At 27.4% G+C, this 20,273-nt stretch overlaps 1 protein-coding gene across 2 annotated transcripts in view; it reads right to left on the reverse strand.

The window, feature by feature from the left end:
• The window catches only part of LOC100164199 (G-protein coupled receptor moody), a 157,037-nt gene extending 142,034 nt beyond the window's left edge, over positions 1–15,003 (reverse strand). The window contains exons 1-2 of one of the 2 annotated variants that reach the window (XM_029491568.1): positions 14,458–15,003; positions 8,667–8,997 (exon numbers count right to left, since the gene is read on the reverse strand). In XM_029491568.1, coding sequence (XP_029347428.1) covers positions 8,667–8,930 — 264 coding nt within the window. In that variant the 5' untranslated portion in view covers positions 8,931–8,997; positions 14,458–15,003. Of the gene's footprint in view, positions 1–8,666; positions 8,998–14,285 lie in introns of both variants that reach the window. The other variant, XM_008179921.3, reaches the window with a different exon arrangement.
• Positions 15,004–20,273: the final 5,270 nt, after the last annotated feature.

A 20,273-nucleotide genomic window follows, 5' to 3' on the forward strand; every position in this document is an offset into this window, starting at 1 on the left:
TACCACAGCACACATAAAAGCAATCAATGTAATTAATTTTAATAAATATTTAGATATAACATAGATGTGTGGGAGTGTGTGTTGGGAGGGTGTGTTTGTGTGGGGGGAGGGTGTATGTATGTGTTACAAGTTAGAGTCGGAAAAGAGAACTGTTTGATTTGTATTCGTTTTTGAATTTTTCGTAAATATTGCAATGTGGATAATAATATATAATAAATAAATATGTTCGAAAATATCATAATCGAAGCTACATAAGATATGCAAAATAAATATCTGAGAATAATAAACAATATAGGTACCAACCTTTTCCTATGTATTGTATTTGTGTGAGGAAGCTAAGTGGATATATGTGGTTTTTAATATGCATGACCACTAACCGGTTTACCGGTTATACACTTGGTAAAGTACTCTATGATAACTGCCATATTAAATTCATTAAAAAATACTAATATCCTAAAGAGTACCTAAGGAATATAGTAATATACAAATTTAAATAGAACTAAATTAATGTGCAGTTGATTTAATAGTATTGTGAACTATATAGAATAGGTATAGCTACAATGTATAATAACTTAAATGATAGTGTCCTTGATTTTCCACGTTCAAAAATAAAATAAATATTTATATTTATAAATATTAATATGGAAATATTGGTCGATATAAATTGAACACTGACAATTTCCCACTTTTAAAATAAATGGTTTACCATATTTTAAAAACTAATACATTACAAAACTCCGAGTAATTCAATAAATAATAATTACTACGGTTACTTCTTAAAACTTTTTATACACCTAAAAGCATCGTTACTGTATAACAACAGCTTGCGATGAAATTAATCGTTTTACCTCATGTTTATGAATTAAAAACGTTTTTTTTTTTTTTAAGATCCTTTCTAATAAAAAAAATAATGTTTAGGAAACATGTGGTACAGTACAGCGTGTGGGAATAAAAATGATTTCGTGAGAAAGAAATGTGATGCTACGAATTTTGAACACCTACAACAAAGTGTTATTATTAAAGTTGATGATATTTATAACTCTAAATGTTTATCGTAAAATTGATGAAATACGTAATAAATCACATTTGTTTGAAAGTGTACACTTTTTTCATAAATTCATTACCTATATTTGTTTATAGTTATTATTATTCGAATAGTTTATTCAATAATAATAATTAAATTTTACGAGCTCGCGTTTAAAATGTGTATTTGAATAGGGTTTGTGTGTATGAAAATGCTTAATTATTGAACAAAAGTGGATCTAGCTTTATTAAATACCTACTAAATTTATTAAAAAGTTTTCAGTAAACGGGCTAATGTTATAAAAGTTTATCATGCTTTATTCAAAAACAGTTTTTTCAATCTGTCTAAACCACGTTGGTATTCGTTTATTAAAAAAATATATTTTTGAAAATAATAAATAAATATAAACAATATGAATCGTATATAATTTGTAATAACTATTAATAAATGGTTGCATAAATAAAGTACAATACATTTACCTACGGACTAATAATAGGTATAAAAATTAAATATGACGTATTGACGTATAATATATAAAATTAAAATTTGACTAGGTAATGAAATTTTACACTATACTAACCAGTCAAGCCACTAAGTAAAAAAAAAATGAGATGGCTGATGGAAAGGAAATTAGGAGTTAAATTGTGCATTTCAGTGTAAAATAGTTCACGTTGCACCGTTGCCGCTCCGTATGAACACATGTGTTACTATTTACTTTTAGAAATTAATTAAAATAATAATATTGTTCATGTTGTTATCTATCTATTAGCTTTGGATCTTTGAGTAATAATTATCCGTGTAATCGTAATGTCAGTATTGAATCAATTGAACATGAAATATTGTTCCAAAAAAAAAAAATAATCTATTAAAAGCATTTAGTAATCAATCTTTACGCTAACGGTGTAGAGTAATTAAACCTCCTTTGTTGACATATATTTCTTCACTATTTTCATCAATCATCAAACTTCCATTCATGTTATACACGGATAAATATATATGTATGTCTATTGTAAATATTATACTATGTAGGTAGGTTATCATACGATAAAATTTTGAAAAAATCGCATCATTATTGTCGAAAAAAATCATCGTTTTGATTTGATAGTTCAATACGTTTCGATAAAAATATCTGGAAATTTTATCAGCGATTTCCTAACGCCGTAGCATTAAACGACGATAATAACAGTATTAGCGGAAAATGACCGCGTCGACGTTGGCATAAGAAAAACTGTCGGAAAAAAATTTAAAACGTATTTTAGTACATCGTAATATTATATATTATTATACGTATTTCGACACGCATACAATATACAATATTATACTTTGCACATAATATATTATGTATATAATTTACATTTTCTGGGGTATACATATTCGGTATGTTTTATGTAGCTTCGCTTATGAAATGTTCGCACATATTTATATCTATTACAGACCATCATAATACACTCGGTGCGATATTTACGACGAATCCAAAAAAGAAACCATTACCGACGACCGTTTTTTCCATCGGATTTAACGCTGAATACAAATCAAACACTCGCCTCTTCCAGGCTGAAACTTTGTAACACACACACACACACACACATACGCGTGTATGGTAATGACTACTACCCCGTCGCACAAGGCGATAATGTGGTGTGTGTGTGCGTGGGTGGGTGGGTGTGCGTGTGCGTGTGTGTGCACGATAGCCGGCTGCGAATTACTGTCGGCCATATTGCGTTGTTTATGTGACGGGTCTAGGTCTCGTCTTCGGGTGTATAATATGTAATATAATATAATACCGAAAGTTTATCGTCGTCCGTGTGTCCGGCACATCCAACTGCACCGCCACCGATGTGAGTTCCGGTCACTTCAACTAAATTTTTCTAAATACAGCTTAGCGTAGAGTGATGATAAAAACGAGATACGTGCGAGTAATATGGCCCAACGAGTATATACGACCATATACATTTAGTTATACATTATAATAATACATTTCAGTTGGGATTCAAACACGAGATCGATATTATTATATTGTTATAAGTGTAGATACCTCTAGGTATACATCTAAATCATCCAGCTGTCCCACAGTTTGGTTATTAATTGTACATTAATTATTTTTAATTTTTATATTTCATTCAGGCCAATTTAATATTTGTTTTATTTTTTTATTTTACGTATTAATACAAGCTAGTATTTTCGTATTTAATATATTTTAAATGAATTGAAAAAAAAATTATTCATAAATTACTTTTATAATTATACTTATCATTTTAAAATCATACGATACTTTATAAATATTATGATAAATCGATTTCCATTCTGAATAACTTATTATTTTTTTTCAAATTTTAAAATAAAATAACTCCAGGGAAACACAATAATCTACCTTAAGTGAATATGTACATATATGAATGCGTATTCCATGAATATAATGCATGCATTACAAAATATAGGTACCATTATAGCTTATAAAGTAAGATTTTTCAGTACTTTTAATAATTACATTTTACTAATAACGTTTTCTGTAGTGTTTTATTCTTATAATTTCATTTAAATAGCAATATCATTTCAAGTAATATAGTAACTTTTTAAAAATTAACTGGTACTAACTATACTAAATATTATTTTACATTACATAGAAATTTAGAATTTATAACAAATAGTTGTACCCACACTCTTGTTACCTGACTAAAGGGAAATCAAAAGAATTTTCCATAAAATGTTTAACCACCACGACCCACAGGAGTTCTAAAAACTTCACATTGCGGTTACCTAGTCAACTAATCAAACATAATTCTAATATGACAGCCTTTTGAATTAATTATAAATAGGTACACAGAATAACGAATGCATACTACCTACTCTACGACACAATATTCTCAATAACTATAAGAATTTGAACATTTTTGTACGTCTAAAGCATTTAAAATACTTATATTATTTTTATTGTTTGACTGAATTAACAAAATTTCCCTTTAGTATACATCTATTGTAGTTTATTGTTATTATTATACAGTTATGGTTTTTTTCAATTCAACAGTTTTTAAAATGCTTAATTAATAATTTTAAAATAATTTTCCAACGAAAATACTATTGTATTAACAATATCGCATTCAATACAATATATTCACTAAAGTTTAAACAATGAAAAAATGAAATTTCTAATTTTAAACTAAAATAATTTATTTAACTTTTGGCAACTTAAAGAATCGAAATATTGAAAAACAAATACAATTGTAATTTTGAATTTCTAATAAAATGCATCATTGTAACATACAATATTTACAGATTTGCTATTTACTTTTATAATGTCCAGTAAAATAAACAATGAATTTATCAGTTAAACATTAAAAGCACATTTAGAAGATACCTTCATTTAATAAAAATTATTCGATGTCCCACTATCCAAATAAAATTAAATAGTGTCATGCAAATAAATTAACTTTTTTAATGAGGTGCGCAAGTTTTATATATTATGTTTAACTTTTGTTAGGAATATAATTTAGCAATGTATTATTGTCACTCAGATATTTTCTTTCGTGTCAGAACTCTATATTATATTATATCAAACTTTAGGATTTAAATTGGTTAAAACATTTCCAGCTCCCTGCAAGAATGAAAACTTTAATGTTTATTTCTGTGTTCAGTCATACATTTATAATGAATATTTTGTTAAACATTATGATACGTGTGGAAATTGTGAGTTGTATTGTTTTCTACCTGGTACTCGTACTACGCGTCTCGGGTATCTGTTTGTATATTGTATTCATTAAAAATAACTATAAAATAATTGTTAGAAGTTAACTGTATAAGTTAAATCTTTTATCCATAACGCCGAACAATATTATGGTTTAAAATCGTAATCGTAATCACTGAATTATAATAATTATTTACGTCGGATAAGTCACTGTAATAAAGGTAAATATTATATTATATTGTGTACTCACATATTATTTAAGTATAGTTCTAAATGATTCTGCGTCTTTAATATTTTATTTAGCACAATATTTGACTGTTCACGAATCAACACTATTTGTCGATTGTGTACATCCATAAATTAAATTTGTTTTGGTATTAGTGTATTACGCGTTATTTTCAATTGACACTTTTATGAGTTTTCACTGTGTGTTGCGGTTTGATAGAAAATGTAATCCAATCTATACACTATAATATACAAGAAAGTGAAGAGTACTCTAAACATAGTACGATTTAATTTGATTATCAAGTGATTCCCAAGTGTTCTTATATGTAAAACTTTATAAATTTGTCGTTTACAAAGACATATTATGACTAAACATAATACAAGGTTCGTTTTTTGTACTTAATTTAAACTGTACACAGTTGATACTCTTATGGCTTAATTCAGTACTTGAATCACTCAGCATAAAGTAACTTCACATAACATTAAATTATACATGAAAATCAGGTCAATATAAAAAATCAATTCAAAAACGAATTAAGGTAAATGGTAATAGAATATCTGACGATGATTAATGAGAAAAAAAGAACCGAAGTCAGAGTATACCTAACCAAACAGTATCTAAAAATATTAATTAAATTTACCTCTATACTAAAATATGATACCTACATTAAGTGAATTACTTTTGATTAATGTGTGATGGATACAACTATGTACCATATTCATATTAATATTGTAGATTTATGGAAAAAAATAAATATATAATTTCTTTTACCACTATACCAATAATCGTGCGGATAAATAATAACATGTTGATTCCATTTGCATTTAACAATACCTTTTCATAAGTTGCCTCAATATCCTTATTATAACTTCAATTGTTTTTTCAGTACATCATCCTAACCATGAAATTATGATTTTTCTTTTAACCAGGGAAACTCGTCGATTGTCGGATATTAGATATGATATCCGTAACTGCGGTGGGCATATTGGGTACCTGCGTATTAAATACATATACCTACAACCCTACGCATAGGTATACTTAACATCTGACTGAATACTATTGAGCTGTAATAGATAGATTAATATATATATATATATAGCTGACAACCAAAAAATCGAAATCACCTATACTTCCAATAGGAATACAATTATATATATAATATATAATATAGTATACGGTCTATATAGATTTCGGGGGCGGCCATCCGGGCCGACTTGTACGGCCACCACAGCCAATCATCCACCCCTTTCGCGCTTACGAAATCTTATGCACTATGCATTTAATAGCAAAACCGTGTACACGTTCTAGCACGGTTGTAGCGGCACCATCGGCTTCCGGTCTAGAGCGGAACCGACGACGACGACGACCCGCGAATCAAACCGATTCAAACCGTCCCGCCACTGACGACCGCGTTCTTACTTCTGAGAAGTCGTAACCGAGTATTTAATAACCACTCTACCCGTTCATAATATTTATGTGCTTATTTATTATTGAAGTTATTAGCTTCCCCCATGATCTACGCAGAACACAATATTATAATTGAATAATAGGTATGGGTGGAATACTCCCTACTGTTCTATAAATAATATTGAAATTATAACTATATAATATTATATTATACCACAGTAACAGCCGTCCGAACTGTGAAGTCCATAATATGATTAAATTTGCATTATCGTTATTATTATTATTAACTCAGGGGCAGACTGGGCCTGTAAAAGCCTATTAACCTCCTATTATGTAGAAGGCCCCACATTCAGAAAATTTCAGAGGAGAAATTAGTATTTTTACCAAAGTAAACATAATTTAAAGTAACATAATTTCAACTGTAATCACATCAATAATAATATATTATCAAAGTGAATCGATTTATAGTAATTTAAAAAATTAGAAATTATTGTAAAATTCAGAAATTACAGTTGAAGATAATAATGATTTAAAATGTGCTATCCCTTAATTATGGCCCCTTGGCGCTTACTAATGAAGGGCCCCCCGTGCCCCCGTAGTACAAGGGCCTACTATCTTTCAGGACGGTAGGTCAGTGGACCAGCCCGCCCCTGAAATATAACCGACGACGACGACGACCCGCGACCCCGACTCAAACCTATTCAAATCTTGCCGCGATTGACGGCGTTCTTATTTCTCGGAAGACGCAATCGACGCATTTAATAACTACCCTCCTACTCTACGTCTCTACCGGTTCATAATATTTATGTGCTTGTTTATTATTGAAGTTATTAGCTTCTCCCGTGATCTACGCAGAACGTAATATTATAATTTAATAATAGGTGGGAATACTCTTCCTACTGTTCTATATAATATTGAAATTATAACTATATAATATATTATACCACAGTAGCAATCGTCCGAACTGTTAAGTCCATAATATGATTAAATTTGTATTATTATTATTATTATCGTCATTATTAGTGTTATTGCGAATTTGTTGTTTATGGCACGCTGAATGTTAAAATAGAAATTCGACAAATTTCTTTGTCAATAATATTCCAGTCGACAAAAATCATTCCCGTGTAAAATTTCAACCGTTTAGACATAGGTACATTGGAATTTATAACATTTATAAGTTATAAACTTATAACTATTGAAGTAATTTTCAAATGACAAACTTTAAATAAATTTTTATTCGTTAACTCTATGTGATTTATTAGGAATGCAATTCAATCCCGACTATTTGTATAAAGTGTTTAAGTTTTATTACTGTTTTAAAAAGGTTTATAGAGACGATAAAAACTGCATTTCCTTATTTGTGTTACCGATAAATTATACTTTATTTAAATGTATTTGATATGATTTATATTCTAATGCAATTTCAAATCGTACTTTTATTTTAATCTTATAAATATAATAAAATTACACTGCAATAATATGAACAATTTGTATCGATAAATCAATCCACGACCGTTATATCCAACTACAGCGTTGACATATTTAAAATAACTATTCTCTAATAAATCTCTAAATATAAACCAAGACAAAAATCCGGTATATTAATATTGCAATATTGCGCAAAGGATAATTAACAAGCCAGTTGAAATAATTTACTTCTTTATTCATATTAAAAATATTTTTTATAGATATAATTTGAATGTACCTAATTGTGTAATTAAATTTTTAATGAAGGTATACTAAGATATATTATATAATAAACCTACGTCCTACACATATGCGTTATATATCAATGAATAAAATACTTCGGTCTATTACTTCGAAGTAGGATACTGGATGATCCGTTTAACGTAAGACACTAATTATTATCTGTTTAAAATTGTTTCGATGACAACATGCATTTTTAATTGCTTATTCCATATAGCTTTTACAAAACCGTTGTTCTGTAAGAGGTAAAATTATTTAAAAAAATATTTTCAAAAACGTAAGTGTAATCTGAAATATCTATATTTAGCGTTTTATGTTTGATACATCATCCTCATTATTGTACCTATGTTGTATTTACATACTATATACTAATAATATAATGTAATCAATTATAGGGCATAATAAAACCCTGAATCCAAAGTAGGTACATTATTATATGTTATCCTTATTACTATATAATAAAATAGGTATATTATATTTACAAGCCTAGTGAAATGCACAAAAAAAAAAATCCTTAATCAAAATGTATAGAAAAAAAAAGGTTGAGGTTTCAAGTTAATTACTTGAAAATGATAAATTGTACAGACTCAACTATGTATAGGTACTCAAAATCCACTCACCTTTTTGCATCTAAACAAGGCGATGATGGTGATGAGATTTCCGGGCACGCCAACCATCATATACACCACACAGCATATACTAGCAAACGTTAGTAGGGCAGGCGAATACCCTTGAAACAGTTCTGTCTCCAATTCATTTTGCCAGTCGTGGATGTTAGCAACTTCCGACACATTTTCCTGCCGATAAACATCCAGCACACTTCGGTTTTTGTCTATTAGACCATTCTTTGTGTAAAACCAATGCATAGCCCAGTCTCTGATCATCGCGGTTATTTAAATCGAAGTCGTTAAGACATAACGTTTAGCGAACGATAAGCTTTCATGATAATACCTGTAAAAAAAACACACACACACACACAAACCAAACGTTATGAGACGAAAAAAACAATATTTACTAAAATCAAAAATATTGCAAGAACACTATATTTTTAAAAATATTCGAATAAAATATGTTCAATCATAAATATTATGCATTAAAAATGTAATTCTCTACAGTGATAAAATTATTTTGGATTAGAATAATATTATGAAGTACCTACAGTACCTATAATTCTCTGGTAAATTTGGTTGTCTTTTAAAAATAATTTTGTAAATCCTTGAACAAACCAATACCGACTTCCAATCAAGCTATAATATAATATCTACAAATTTAAAAAAAAATAAACGTATTAACAGTTTTTCAACTCGAATACTTAATGTTCTTACGGTACCTATATAGTTTGCACTACTCAAAATTTTGAAATCCTAAAAACTCATAACCAAATTAGAATCGATAAAGGAAAGATTATAAACCTTTCGGAAAAATATTACTGCATAAAAAAGTGGTTTCAAATATAAAAAAAATTAAAAACACGTTGTTAAACATTCAAAAAAGCTGAGGACTAACTGACCAATCTAAGAATCTAAAATGTTTGAAAAAAAATATTAACCCAATGCAAGTTATTATGTTTATATTGCATTTAATATTGCGTCTATTACCATTCACTATAATATCTATAGTGTATGTAGATTAGATATTATAGTAGGTATATACTTTAAAATAACAAAAATTATAATATGCTTGATTTCCAAAAAATAATTTTAAACATTGTGTACTTGCATTCAGAAAATGTTTTTAAATATGTACACATATATTTAGTAAATGAAATGAAAATGTAAATTGAAAGTTTTTGGCGGAACATGGTGCGAAAATGAGATACCTACCTATAGACGTATACACACAGTTACTAATGTATTTTAATTATGATTAAAATGTCCATCACTTTAAAAATAACTACTTTTTTTTAATGATCAAATAAAGTGCGAGTATCATCAGAAGAGTACACATACTACACATAAAATGCACATATTATACAATATAATATATACACATAATATTATGCACTTTGTCATAATTATTAATTTAACCGTAATAATTAATATTACGTGTTAGTAATGGTAAACGATATCCGTGACCAATAATAATATACATAGACTATAATGTCACGGATTTTGTGATCAAACAAAGTTCAAATAATTTAAACCAATATAAAATTCTAGGTAAGCCATCTGAAAATTGATTTTTTTCACTATTATCAACTGCAGTGTATCTCATTTACATTATATAATTAATTTTCATCACTACGCGCTGAATAATTTACATTTTACATACTGTACTAGGTATACATATTATTATACATAATATTAAAAACTATCTGTGCAAAAGCAAACCACAATAGATCTGCATCCGATATTATAATAAAATTGCATGGAATATTTTTTTTCAACGGAAAGATGAAAAAAATGCAACCCCGCAATCAAAAACATTATTATACGAGGGAAATGTAATTAACTACCTACGCGCATTTAATATTAAAATATTTAACACTCGCCAAGATATTACGGTGATAAATGGCAATGACAAGGTAGGTCATAATATAATTATTATTATATCAGAAAAATAAAATATGAAACTCAGATTCAATTTTCTTAACATAATAATATAAACCTACGCACATTGATTATTATTTTTGAGTTTGACAGACTACTGTGATACCATTATACCAATAAGTAATAACCGGTATTATATAATGGTATGGAAATGACGGATGTGGATTTGTTTTGATAGCAAACGTCTTTTGTACTGTATATAGCACTGCGTTGAAATCATAAAATCATTAAAATATCAAATTAAAAAATATAGAAAATGTAAATTACACATAATATACTGATTGAAACGTCATATTCTATATTATTATATTTTACGATTTTCGGATTTCTTATTTATGCAAACAAAACATTTTCGTTTAAAGTTGAAAATACTCTGTGTTTAAGAATAAATATATATATTTATTGTACATTGAGAACGAATAGACTTTCAAACTATGGCTGGTTAATAATTAGTAATTACTATATATTATTGTATAAAAGTCTCAAATTATGAGCCATGCTAAAAATCACCCTTAAAAATTATATTTTCAACTTTAAACAATTTGTATACCTGCTTTAAATGGGTTTTCTAATTTTCTATATTATATTCGAATGTAAGACGTATGTCAATTTAAAAAAGTTATATGCATATTATTTAAGATTTTTCGAAGATATTTTCGATGACATGATTTTAGAAATATTTTTGCAGCAGTACATCACTGTACTTATGCACCGTGATATTATTATATTATTACGGTTACTACGTTACGGTACATTGGAAGATATTTATATAAAATATACTCTACGTCCACCAATTATTTAGATCTGTTTGTATCAACTGCGAATGGTTCAACGTATACCTACCAATCGCATACGGAAAACTGTCGTCGTATTCGGTAGGTAATATAATATTTTATAGTAATTAATATTCGCATTTGTGTATTAATTTGGACATTTTTTAAATACCTACTGCGTCACAATAAAGAAGAAAATGCTTACTCACAGCCCACCGTTACACCGTGTCAGGGCCTCGGAGTCCCTCAATGAAATCGGCGAAGAATTGTTGGACGTTAGATTATTGTTATATAACCTAAAGTTGTGTTTTGTTGACGATTGTTAAAAGGCTTTTAGTTATTTTTATTACATCTCACAAAAGAATATAACAATTCAATTTAATTTTACATACTTTCTTATATAGGTATAAGTGCTATAAGCAATATTAGTTTGTTTTTTTTTAAATATACACTCAATCAATTTAATTTTACATAATTGTTCAACATAATATTATGTAAGATGTATAATTTTATACAGAGTAAAATTACTTCAAATCAAAATATATCATTTAGTTTCTTGTAGCTTAACGAATATAATACAATTAGTTTCCATTTTAGTAAGGATGATAGTATATTATTTATATCCTCGTATTAAATTATCAAGTATTCGAACTCAAATTACAAATTATTCAAAATCAAAACCTCATTAGCCAACCATATCTAAACTTTATAACAGCATTAAGCACAAAATGGTCAACATTTGTTTAAAAACTTTACCATAATATATAACTTAATGAAAATTAACCTGCTTTCGAAAATCTATGGGATGGTTATTCATTGTAACTAAATAAAAAACAAACTCAGTTTTATTAAAACCTAGTAGATCGTTATTCGTGATCTTTCGTGGATTTAAATAACTTTTTGAATTTTCTAATTATGCTGAAAGAAAATTACAAAAATTATTTGTTAAAAGAACCATCTGTGCCCAATTTTAGATAGGTACACAAAGCATCAAAACTCAGAGGTGATATAATATGAAATTTTTAGAGCACGTCTACTTCTATCCCAAATAGTGTATACAGATGTATAATGTTTTATTATTATAAAAAATACAAATCTTTGAAAAACTAAAAACAATATTACTTCCATTCTCCTCGAAGAATATATAAAATGACTCCAATACTGCATTGGAATATCTATAAAAAAAAAAATGCCATACGCGTGTAGCAGGTGATTTACTACGGGATTGATGATTTTTTTTCAAATTTAATATATTGAGACGTAATCCGCCAAAAAATTCCAATGCAATTTATTACTAATTATTATTCAAATTTATTCTATAGTATAGTTGAAATTGTAAAAATAAATCAAATCGTCTGATAATAATTCTTTAAAAAATACTCTATTGCTTGCCATTGACCAGTATAACTAATTTAAACTTCAATTTCATAGACTACGTCATTATCATTGTAATTCCATGTACATCATCACAAATAACTATCGTCATTCGACGTAAATTCCGTATTTATTTAATATCATATAAGTTAATAGAGTAACTAACAATGTAAGAATAAATCAACTTTGGTCAACTACATAAGAAATGTGTAAGTAACCGTTTGGAAATATTTATACAATTTTAAGGATCACAAGCTACACTTAAAATTAAAATATAGATCACCTGCTACACTTAAAACTAAAAGATAGATTATCTGCTACACTTACAATTACAATAAGTACCTAGATCATCTGTTACTGCACGCATGGCATAATTAAAATATATTTTAATGCATTATCTTGCAATTATGTCCTACTATTGGAAAATATAATTCATAATTCAATAACTTATACAGATTTACTTCGATAAAACCATGTATGACGACAAATAATTAAGAAATGCTAAGTTTACTCTTCTCTCACATATATAATAATTAACACACTTATTCTAATAATAAATCTACTGGTTTTGTGAATAAAATACTGAAAATAAATAGTTATGGATCTAAATTTAAGGAAATTTTAGTTCAAATTAATTTTTAATTTTATTCTTAATTTATAGTACAATCTACTCATTTTTGTTCTATATTATTTTTATCTTTTATATTTAAATTAATATTTCTTTTAACATTCTTTGAGGATTTTTTGATATTCAATATTTGATTTTTATACGTTTAGTTTATAATATACCAATTTTAAAATTTCAAAATATTACTGTGTATAAAATTTGATATGAATACAAACATAAATAATATAAAGCATAACAAAGAAATTAATTTCATTATTTGAAATAATTCAATATTGAACATTTCAATTTTAATTTATTAATTTCGTTTTTCATGAATTTAAAAAATAATATATTTTGTGTACAAATGTGAAATTTAATATTACGAAATGAGATTTTATTTTATCCAATACTTGACAGAGATAGAGCTAATAAGAACAATTTAAAATCAAAGTAAAATAATACCTTTCATCTGAATATTATACAATACCTAACGTCTCGTATGACATTACCACAATATTTTTACAGCCTTGTGTGTATAATTTAAGTAAAGTAGATGTATTAAAATAATTAACCTTAGTTTATTTATTATTAGACATTGTATTATTAAAATTGTTAAGATACAATTTAAAAAAAAACCTTTATAATACAGTTTTGCAATTTTAATAATTTAGTAAATATATTAAAAATAGGTATTATAAATTATGTCACAATTTATTTATTGCCTAATAATATTTAATTTTACAACTTCGGGATCGTCATAGGTGTTGTTTAAATATAACCGTAATAAAATAAAGATAAATCATGGCATTAAATTTTTATGCAAACATATTTCAGAAAATTTAATATGGTAAACAATTATTTACAGATAGAAATCAAAATCGTTTGATAATTTAACCATAAATTCTTATAACATGCATAATGGAGCTATTGACTTACGTCGTGGGACTCATGAGAGGTATATTAAATTGTATTGCACTTATGAAAATTTATTCTATTTTAGATTCAGTAAATGTTGCAGATAGAATACAAAATAATGTATGACTTTTCATGAAAAGTTTAATTATAATATTAAAACAATTATCGTAATAATTTAATATGAGAACAGTACCAAGGTAAAACATCGCGATTGATGTACAAGTTTTTAAGACAGAGCCTCGGCGAATGACGTTTGAACCTCGACGGCTGCGGCGTGACTACCATGTGGTCGTAGGGATTGCTCGACGTTTTCTGTGACAGAGGGCAAAGACCCCCCTACCGGCAAATGTGGAGTTTGCGCACCCCAATAACGGCCGCCGAGCACACATACTACGGAGTGTTAGTGGAGTAAAAACGACGTGAATGGTCTGCTGAAAAAAATAAGAAAACAAAAAAGTTAGAGTGATTTATGTCGATATATCTTATTTATTACCTATATATATTATAAACGAGAGCATCTATGATAATGTCTTCATTTAATCAACGTTTAGTAATGCTAAAAATAATACTTACTTATTCGTATAAAACGACCGTCTCTGCAAGTTATTTAAACCTTAATTTCATAATCAACCTTAAGTTATTGACACACAACACTATATATAACAGTGATAAATTGTTCTTCGACTATACAACCAATTGATAATTATAGCACGTCTGTAGTAAGATTATTATTGAGGACAACCATCTATATATTAAGACTAAAGACATTTTTTTTTTTTTTAATAGAAGCATTCAAATGTTTTACAATTTATTATTTTATCGTTTAATTCGTAACTATTTCAAATATTTTAGTTGTGTCAAAATATTAGATGAATCTTAAATGTTAATAGGCATGGCTTAAGGGCGCGCTACACCCGCATGCGTTCTCAGCTCTGTCTTACAAACGCATAACGTAGCAAATTGTACGCTCAGCAGGTCACGTTTAGCTCTGTTGGTTTGAAAATTAGAGAGAATTTACCTCTTATAGAATTTAAAGGTAAGATTATTATATTATAGCGAACCTCAGAGGTTTATTTTTAGATTTTAATTTTAAAGCAAGTTATGAGTGTTTTAAAATTGTAAACTGTTTGTGCGTACAATTTTCCATATTATGAGTTTGTAAGATAGAGAGAAGGCATGCGGGTGTAGCGCCCTCTTAAGGATAATTCTCAAGTGATTAAATATGTAAAACGTAAAATACTAGAAAAACATTTTATCCTGAATATTTCCACGGAAAAAGCAATAAGATAATATTATTCGATAAAACTGTATTTGAATAAAATATACTACAATATATTGTTGAAATTAATAAATCTTTGTATAGGTACTCAAACATCCCGAAAACAGTAAATTTATTAATATAATCAGCTGCTTATTATAATAATTACCAATTGATTCATATCGAATTATTTATCAAGATTTTATAAATCATAAAAAATGTATTTGAGAAAATCTTAAATTATTTTTAAAAAATATTCTTATCAATAACGCACTGTTGTAAAAATTGTAATTTTAAAATAAATATTGATTGAAGTATATGGTAGTATCCCGAAACTAAAATATCAACATATTTATTAGAAACAGACGACAGACTATTAAATAAACCCCATAATAGTATTAAACATAAAAATATAATACTTTAATTGTACAAAGAGCATAGATTGTAAGTTTTTGAAATCACAATCTCTGATTTTAAATATTTAATGGTAAGGTAGGTGTATACATTATTGAACAACTCATAATAACATCACAAGATCACCTTATTAGCACCAAATGTATGATTGAATTATCAAAAACATAAATAGTAGAAACTTTAAACATTTCACTATTACCTTCCTATACACAATGACATTTTTCAAATATTTGAAAAAACTAATTTATTTATAGATATTTTGGCTTTTATTTTTTTTTGTAATAGAATGTTGGATATTGGTTTATTTTCAAAATAGCCTTAGAATTGAACTCAAAATGTCTCATAAGTTGTTTTTCTAGCAATTTAATTATATCAAAAATATATAAGTAAGCACAATTTTTGTTTATAGGCATTTAAAGTTCAAATTGATGGTGCAGGAAAGAAATAAACAATAAATCCCTGCTAAGAAACCATTATTTTAAATTCGAGTTAGTGCTATTTAACGGTATCATTTTCAAAATTGTTCAAAGCTCAGTAAAAAGTTACTTGGAGACTGGAGACCACTAACTTCACGTAGCTGAATTACTTGAAATTCGATTTTTCCACTAACTTTATACACCTAAACATTGGAAATAAACATTTATTTTTAATTCAAAAGTATTAAATGTTGAAAGTTGAAACTTATCGCCATTAGTTAATTTATTATTTTCTATACGCAATGCAATAATCAAAATATTTAAATTAATTTTAAACTAATAACACAACATTACCCCACCCACCCATTCACGCTATATGGTATTGTACACGGTAATGAGTCATTACCGTGTACAATATTACTAATGACCTTATAAGTTAATATTAAAATAAAGTATGATTTATTCTTATAGTTAATATTGTGTAATAATGTAATATAGGTATTTTGCTGGAAAACGATTGTTCAACTTACTATATTACTAATAGAAAAATTAATACAAGTAATTAATACTAAATTATAGTAGGTACCTACCTAATATAAATAAATTATGAATTATCTTGAGAAATAGAAGCTAACCAAAAACTCCACTGATAACAGTATTTCGAAGATTTATAATTCAATTCAAATTTAATACGCCTATCACACTGACTTCTAGTCATTGACGAAGTACCTACACTCAAAACGTACTGAACGCATTGCCTGGTTTTTTTAATTGACGATCCACAAAAATATTATTTAACGGTAAAAAGTAACATAAGTTTCAAACAATTTAAACCGAACCAAAGTAAATTGAGTTAGTATAGTTTTAAAACCTTCAAATTTTAAAACTGGGGTTACATAAATAATTAATGATGTCAAGGACAATGTTTTATTGTTATTAGAAACTCTTAATTTGTATGTATAAACAGTTTGAAGTATTGAGGATTTTTTGCGGTCTCAATTTCGAATTCAAAAGCAACTATCAAGCACAATAACGATCGAGGTAAATTTTTATTTTTTTAATAGGCAACAGCCTTTGCCCAAAACGATTTTTATTTGAATTCTACCTTGTTACATTATAGGTTCTAATTGAAATGTAATTACATATAATAATACACTATAGTCTATAAAGGCACATCACAGTGCACTATCTCAGTGATTATTCATAGTAAAATATTAATAACAAATGCCGATTTTTGGAGATATGTAATTTTATACTCTATTCTAAATAAGAATGACAACTTTTTTTCACGCACGCGGAATATTATGAAAACTTTGTGACAATGCAGTTCACTATATTATGTATCAGTGACGTAGACATGATTTCTGAAAGAGGGGGGATCAAAAAAATAAAACGACATAGCTAAATGTCGAAAATTGGAAAATCCCCCACCCTCTCAAAACTTTTTACTAAGGTAATAAAAAGCCAATGGGGGATCTGACTCCTATGTCCCTCCCCTCGTCTACGCCACTGCTATATGTATAGTGTATATACACCATGGTGTTTCAAGACGTAAAACTGTAGAACCACCGACAATATTGTCACTACGTTTTCATCATAAACTGCGTTTATCTTTCAGAAATATTTATATTTTTTCACTATTATTTGAAACATTTTAATAAGTTCCAATTATATTTAGAAAATAAGAGGGAAATAGATTAGTATCATATTAATTTAAGCATTTTTGGTGATTTGAACATTTCAAAATGTAATTTATCATTACATTTATATCCTTTGGGTACGATGTTTTGGCAATGGTGGGTTTTGCAACATTTGTACATCGTACATCTGACAGATCACAGACGACTACAGTATCACTGCAGGCGATGTGCATCTCTTGGGCACTCACACATATATTATACTATTACAAGGTAAACTTTTCCCCTCAAAATGTGTACTAAAAATCGTGGCATCAAATTTATAATTTTCAATCACAAAATCTGTGTTATAAGTTGCAACTTACACATTAATACATAACACTGCATATAAATTTAAAACTCTTACCATATTTTGATAATGATTATTATTACTATTATTATTATTATTATTACTATTATTATTATTATTATTATAATTATTAGTACCGCTATATATTTTATTATAATACTATGTGTTCAAGATTTTCTTTACTACTTGGTTGAGCGCTTAATATTTTTTTTTAGTGATCATAGATATCTAATAAAGTATGATCTTCTCGTTGCGCGTCGTCAAAACGTCCGGACACCATGTATGGTGTGGTGTATAACTGTATAAGTATATAGGTCGTAAATCGTAATGCATTCAAATTAATTAGTTTTACTATGAATCGAGAAAATATTAATAATATGGACTCCAGCACAAGCATCAACCATAAACTATAGGTGTGCAAAAAATATTTAGTATAATTACAAAGTACTTATAAAATTGTAATTTTTATATGGAATCGTAGTTTTTTTGCGAAATATTTATACAATTTATAATAAATATAAAATATAGTATATACAATATATACTTGACAAATAAATTGCACTGTTCAATAAACCCTTTAGTCCCTCAGACATAGATGAATTATATAAGCTATAACAAAGTTTGTGTATGTGACATACGTGAGAAAATCGTTTTCTAAGTCGACAGTGCGTAATTAATCGTATTAGGAGGTTCTGTGTAATTAACCTAGCTTCGCCGTCACTAAATAATTATGTTCTGGTTAAGTTTTGTTTTTGAAAACGATCAGCAGACATAAACACACTTATATAATAGTAAGTTAATGGTGAAAACAATTAGAATCAACTAGTCGAAAACATAATGCTATTGACTTTAAACCAACAACTATAAATTTATACTTAGTTAGGGATAATCAATTACAGTGAAATTAGTTTAACCAGCTAGGTACTTCACACAGGACAACTAAACGTTAAATGTGCCGAAAGTGACAGAAAACATATTACGGTCCATTTGTTATATTTTTTACTTATTTTATAGGTCTACTACCTAAAATAATAAAATAAATGGCCAAACACAAAATAATAGGTAAAACATTATGCTTTTTACTTACCAGTTACTTCATTGAGTTTTTATAATATTCTAATTATTGTACAAAAGTCAAAATATTTAATAAGTATAGTGATGTGTAAATATTACTAAATAGAGTACCTAGAACCTAGGAACCTACATTATACACTATATAATTTAAGTGAACACGGCACCGAACATATAAAATGTTTAATAAACTACAGTAGTAGTTGTAGTAGTTAAATAAAATATGAAAGGTACGTGTTATTATGGTCATAGAATGATTGATTTGAGCTGATATATAGACATAGGAATTTCACCTTTGACTAACTCAAAGTACTATTTCTACAATATTTAAGATCATAAATATTAATATACGTACACAATTATTGAAAAACTTTCTAACAAAATTTTTTTTAAGTGCGCAAAGAAGTCTGCTGTGCAGTTGAAGTCGAGTGTATCTCGTATTATTGACTAAGTCACTATAATGGGTGTGTTAAATTTGAATTCAATGATAAATAATTGCATACGAAAAACGGTTCTAACTTATATTACTATATGTCTATATAGGTATATTATATCATAATATATTTATATTGCACTATAGTAATTTATTTCACTATTAGTAAAACGGTTTAAATATTAAATAGGCAATAGCATACAATTGACTTAAAAAATGTTAAAATGCCATTACATATATAATAGTAAAATACTAGAACATGATAATACATGTATAAATGTCAAATCTCCACGAATGTTTTTGAATTACAACAAAATAACTATAATCGCTGTTCTTCGATTAATATCTGATTTCGTCAAAGCTCCAAAAGTCTATAAAAAATATTTTGTCAGTACATGTAATTTCAAGATTTTTGGGTTTCAGTAAGAATT

The sequence above is a fragment of the Acyrthosiphon pisum genome, chromosome A3, assembly GCF_005508785.2.
Source record: "Acyrthosiphon pisum isolate AL4f chromosome A3, pea_aphid_22Mar2018_4r6ur, whole genome shotgun sequence".
Lineage (NCBI taxonomy): Eukaryota > Metazoa > Arthropoda > Insecta > Hemiptera > Aphididae > Acyrthosiphon > Acyrthosiphon pisum.